This window comes from Condylura cristata, unplaced genomic scaffold, assembly GCF_000260355.1.
Source record: "Condylura cristata isolate star-nosed mole 26May11 unplaced genomic scaffold, ConCri1.0 scaffold00022, whole genome shotgun sequence".
Lineage (NCBI taxonomy): Eukaryota > Metazoa > Chordata > Mammalia > Eulipotyphla > Talpidae > Condylura > Condylura cristata.
The window spans coordinates 33,699,919-33,705,484 of NW_004567123.1; the positions used below are offsets into that span (position 1 = coordinate 33,699,919).

Sequence of the window (5,566 nt, forward strand, 5' to 3'; positions counted from 1 at the left end):
GGAAGCGGCTTTAGCTTCTCAGTGCTGTGCTTCAACCTGCTGCACCACCAGGGAGGGCCGGGCCTGCGGTTCTTTTAAGGATCCAGTGGGAGCTGGAGACCCTTCCAGAAGAGTGCGCTCATAACCCACCAGGACACTTTCTGCACTGCAGTTAACGCCCCTCCCTGCCAGCACGCAGCCTCTGGCCCCCACTTGCTTAGGGAATTGCCTGCCCCCTGCTTCCTGGGGTGTCAGTGTCTCCAGCTTTCATATACACCAAAACCACACTCTTTAACCCCCTAAAGGGCGTTTCCAGGTTACCCTCGGTCCCGTGGCTGGGTCCTGTGAAGCTGTCCAGGGGCTTACGGGGGCCGGGGCCCGGGGACACCGGGGAGCGCCCTGTGGCGCCTCCGCCATGGAGAAGAGTGTGCAGCCGCGTCATGGTCGGGCACATAGGCGACAGCGGGGTGGTGGGCAGGCGGCTGCTGCTGGCCGCAGCCCCGAAGGGCCCCTCTTGAGTGCCCGCTTTCTCCTGCCACAGTCGCCGAGGCCTCATCATGCTGCTTACAAATGAGGGGGGACTCGAAGGGGAGTCTGGTGTTTACCTTTTAGTTTTCTTAGTGTGTCCACACCCGTGGGGAGCTTGGGAAAGTTAAGGACATCCTGCATCCTGCTGAGTCTCCCTTTCATGTATGTCCCCCCACCCCCCCGCACCTCCCCACTCCACACACAGGTCCACACACACTTTGGCATTTCAATTCTAACAACTTTCGGAGCTGTCTAGAGTCTAGAGCCAGACTCTAAGTGGGTTGAAATCAAGCTCCTCCTCCTGGCTGTGTGGCCTTGGGCAAATTACTAAACCCTCTGTGCCACGTTCTCCACCTGCAAGTCAGTGGCACTACTGAGCCTGCTTACTAAGAGCGATTGAAAGATGAGGAGAGCTGACAAAGCGCGGCGGACTCGGCATACGCGAGACCAGCAAGTGTTAGAGGTTCCCGCGGTGGCTTCGCACTCTGGCACCCTGGCACTGTTTGCCAATTCAGCCACGCTAAGTATTTGTGAACCTGGCTTCCCTTACTGTGTCAGCCATGCCTTGCTCACGGTTAACACTTGGCCGCGGCCTCTGCCTTGAGGGCACAGTTTCACTCAGACGTGCAGCGGCTGGGAGACCAGCGACCCTCCCGCCCGTGTCAGGTGGCTGAGGGCGGGAGAGGCTGTCGACTTCCGTGGCGTGAGCAGGTGTACCTCTGAGCAAGCCTGGCACGAGACTCCAGTATTAGTGACCATGTCGCTCCTCATGCCCTGGGTTGATTTGCTAAAAAAGCGTTTGAACCTGAGAGATCTGTTTTAGGCAGGAGTTGGCTGACTTGATTCAGGACTTACTGCTGATTGCGTGTATTTGAGTTTTGTTAGCTCGGGCATTATTCTGTAGACTGTAAGAAGAGGCCATAGGGTTATGACAAAATCTTAATCTCAAGAAGCAAAAAATATGGCCTGTTTGAGATATTCTGTTCTCGTGGTTTTTCACCAGACAAGGGCACATAGTTGATTTCAGAAATAGCTAAAAAGCTAACCTGTAACCTCTCCATTAAAGTTCATTCCCCAAAGTTTAAATCTTCTTTTTTTTTCCAGGCTGCAGAAGATGTCAATGTTACTTTTGAAGACCAGCAAAAGATAAACAAATTTGCCCGGAATACAAGTAGAATCACAGAGTTAAAGGAAGAAATAGACGTAAAAAAGGTATGCAGACATGTACCTGTTCTCTCACCGGCCCTGTTGTTGCCAGCGACATAACCCACTCTCGTGAGTTTAAGGAGAAAGACGTTTTTAGGGCTGTGAGGTAATTACAGATCGAGGGGTGCGCTCCTGGGCTCCGGCCTCGGGAGCAGGTCCCAGACCGCCTCCGAGGGTGTGATGGGGGCAGAACTGCTGCTGTCCGCGGAAGCGACTCTCAGGCCCAGTGCGCTGCCCCCCACCGGTCAGAGCCCAGTGGGGACCCCCCACCCCTCCTGGCTCAGGTCCAGTTCAGGCGCCTTTGATCAGTGGAATTTAAGTCATTCTTTGCTACCACCACGCCAGCTGGCGGTGTCTGCGTGGGCAGGGCGCGGGCCGGGCGAGAAGCTGCTAAGGAGGAGCAGTTCGGGTGGGCCCAGTTTCCCGCTGTCCGCCAGGGCTGAGCTGACGGCCGGGAGCACCAGGGCAGCATGCGCCTGACCCCCGGGCGCCTCTTGATGAAACGCCAGCAGCCGCCACTGTCCGAGTGCAGCTGTGCCTGCGGGAGGGGCCCTCACCTGCTGGCGTCTCCACATGAGAAGGAGTTTTCCTCCGCCCGGGTCGGAGGACGCCGAGGGCGTTTCTCACGGCTGGGACTCTTGCCTTTCTAGAAACAACTGCAGAATTTAGAAGATGCCTGTGAGGACATCATGCTTGCGGATGACGACTGCTTCATGATACCTTACCAAATCGGCGATGTTTTCATTAGTCATTCTCAAGAGGAAACACAGGACATGTTAGAAGAAGCAAAGGTACGTGGCGGTCCTCCCGTGGACGCTGAGCTCTAACCCCGTCAGGCTCCGGGTCGCTGCAGGGAGCGTGCACTCGTATGGGGCACTGTGCCACGGCACATTTCGTGGTTCTCACTCGTCCCCGGCAAGCACGGCGGTGACTCGGAGGCAGGTCCCACCCACCCTCTCCGGGAGACTGGCCGCGGGGAGAGGTGGCGCCGGCCCCAGGGCGCCGCTGGACGGTCTCCTGGCTCGGCGCCGCGCCCCAGCGCACAGCGGCAGGCGCTGGGCGCAGGGAGCAGCAGCAGGGACTCAGGCGTGGCCGTAGCCGAGAGCCCCCGCAGAGTGAAGGCGCCGTGTGTCCTCTCTGTGCCCCCGTCTTTCTCTCCGTGGCTTTGCTTCACCTCTCGTCAGGTGCCATCTGGTAATCGGTGTTTGCGGTCCGCTTAGTGCGTGCGGGAACCTGCTCCGCGCCAGGCACGTGCTTTGGGAACATCCTCTAACATTTTTTCCCCAAATAAAATAGACATAAAGGACTTAGGAAGACGCAGCCATAAGAAAGCGACCCAGTTAAGTGCGGGCCAGCCGCCTCAGCAGCCCTCCTTGCTGAAGACACGCGGCTGACAAACACGTGTCCTGTGTCACCAGAAAGCAGCAGTGACACACCACGCCCGTGTCGGGATGTCAGGGCTGGCCCCTGACACCAGAGCCCGGCCAGCGGCTAGCCCGGCGGGCGCCCGCTCACTGCGACGACAGCGCCGAGGGGTGGCGTGGGCAGGCGGCGTGGGCACGCCACCAGCCTGCACGTGGCCTACGCCCAGTGGTGCTCTCTGCATTTCCCCAAGGCAGTGAGAGGTGACGCTGTCTTTGTTGGTGACGAGTGTCCTGTTGGAGGACCCGACTAGCTCCCTGCCTCGCTCTGGCCGACGTGGATTTGTCTCAGGCCTTTCTGGAGTGATGTAGTGAGCCTTCCTGCATCTCAGCCTTGCTGACATTTGGCAGATCCCTTCATGGAAGGAAGCCGAGACTTGTCACTGCTGGGGCCGAGGATGGACTCAGCGACAGCTCGGAGGCGTCTGAGGCCGGTGTGACGTTGGTCCAGCCGACACGTGCGCAGCTCGGGAGGCCGGTCCCCTGCGCGAGAGCCCTGGCAGCTCGCGCTTCTGGCTCTCCTCCGACTGACGCTCTCAGTGCTATTTTGAGTGAAAATTTTACTTGGCTCTTCCCATGTGGAGGCACGGTGTCCCCCCTTCTAGTTAGGTGAAAGTTTGTGGTGCCGTTTTGTGATTCTGGTTTTTCGATACCATCCTGAAATACGGTTGGGAGTGTTTCCGGGTAATTTTCTGTTGTGCTGCTGTAGGGACACTGAGCCTTTACTTTGCCACTTGTTCCTTCGTTCATTCTCGGGGGAAGTGTCCCGAGACTCTGCTCTGCCTGGCTCGGGGCTGCAGGGCAGAGCGGGGTCCCTGCCGGAGAGGCGCAGGTCGGCGCCAGGGCCTGAGGTCGCAGCGGGCCTGGCCTCTCCTGGGTCGGGGCTGGGGGAGCAGTGACCGGCTGCCCGTGAGCAGCGCGTGTGAGCCACCGCGGCAGTGTGGGGCGCCGGGACAGAAGACGGTTGATTTACTGGGGCTCCGGGGCGGCTCCACCCGAGGAGCTGTCAGTGGGGCTGGTCGCGGCCTTTGGTCGGCAGGGGTCCGGCGCGGGTAGGGTGGGGCTTCGCGAGGGGCTTCGCGTGCGGCTCAGGCCCTGTCTGCCGGGACGCCGCGGGAGCGAGACTGGACCAAGCGGCTGCTCGGCGTGGCCGAGCTGTGGCCGGCCCCGTGCGAGGGCCGCGGGGGTCCTGCGGGTCGAGGACGCCGTGCCCGCGATGGAGCGTCGTGGCCCTGAAGGAGTTCTCTCGCGTGTGACTTTCCGTGCGGGCGTCTTGTCTCGTGGGGCTCCGCTTGGCAGGTCTTCCCGCCTTCTCAGACGGAGCCGCGTCACCCCAGGGCGGTCGCCCGCCCCCGCGCAGATTCAGGCCGCGTGGAGCCCCGAGTTTCCGCAAGGCCCGGGCCGGCGGGTTGCCGGAGAGCAGCGTCTCGGCGTCTGTGGGGCCCTGGCGGGAGCCGCCGCGGCGTCTTTCTGTGCCGGGGCGCGGGGGGCCGCTGCTAGCCAGGGGCGTGTGTCTGCCTGCGGTGGCTGCGCCGCGGCTCAGGGCCTCGGCGGGGGAAGGCCCCGACCACGGGTCGCGTTTCTTTCGCGGGGGCTCAGCTTCTGGCCCCAGAGCACTGTTGGGAGGTCGGGCGTCTCCCCGGATGTGTCGTGGGGCTCTTTTTCATAGGGGTATTGTCTAAAAGAGGTCCTTTGTACAGGGTGTTTCTCTAAGCCAGTAAAAGTAGGGAAAGTCACCCTGACGCACCGGTGATAGGCACATCCGACCATGGGTCAGGGTGCTCGCACCCTCCCTTTGGCTTACGTACCTTTACTAGTGCCGTTTTGCTCCCTGTCCAAGTTTAGAAGCTGCTTGACCTAAAATTCTCCCCCAGTGTTGTTTCGGCCACAGATGTTCAGAAATCATCCCATTGAATAGAATTAATTTAAACTTTCTTCTTTCCAGAAAAACTTGCAAGAAGAAATCGACGCTTTAGAATCCAGAGTGGAGTCCATTCAGCGGGTGTTAGCAGATTTGAAAGTTCAGTTATATGCAAAGTTTGGGAGCAACATAAACCTTGAAGCGGATGAAAGTTAAACATTTTTTAAATACTTTTTAAATTTGTTTAATAAACTTGAATATTGTTTAAAATGGAAATTTCCCTTCTTCAAATGATATGGAAAGTCAACTTTCTTTTTTTAAAAACTTGTTTATTTAATGGAAACTTGCCTATTTTGACATCCTGCTTATTTATTTTGTATTTTTTAAAAGACCGTGTTGCTTGTGCATGTTGCGTCACTTAGCTCCAGGCAGGGCTCCTGTCACGTCATTAAAACCGTCCAGCAATCTTCCCGCTTCTCTGCTGTCATTGAGCTGGCGCGTGCGCGTTTCTGAGGACTCGAAGCTGGGGGTGCCGCGGCCTCGGCTGCTCGGGGCCGGGGGCAGCTGCGCT

At 58.5% G+C, this 5,566-nt stretch overlaps 1 protein-coding gene across 1 annotated transcript in view; it reads left to right on the top strand.

Moving 5' to 3' along the window:
- PFDN4 (prefoldin subunit 4) overlaps nucleotides 1-5,461 on the top strand; it is a 7,647-nt gene extending 2,186 nt beyond the window's left edge. The window contains exons 2-4 of the mRNA XM_012728070.1: nucleotides 1,612-1,719; nucleotides 2,364-2,504; nucleotides 5,080-5,461. Coding sequence (XP_012583524.1) covers nucleotides 1,612-1,719; nucleotides 2,364-2,504; nucleotides 5,080-5,211 — 381 coding nt within the window. The 3' untranslated portion in view covers nucleotides 5,212-5,461. The remainder of the gene's footprint in view (nucleotides 1-1,611; nucleotides 1,720-2,363; nucleotides 2,505-5,079) is intronic.
- Nucleotides 5,462-5,566: the final 105 nt, after the last annotated feature.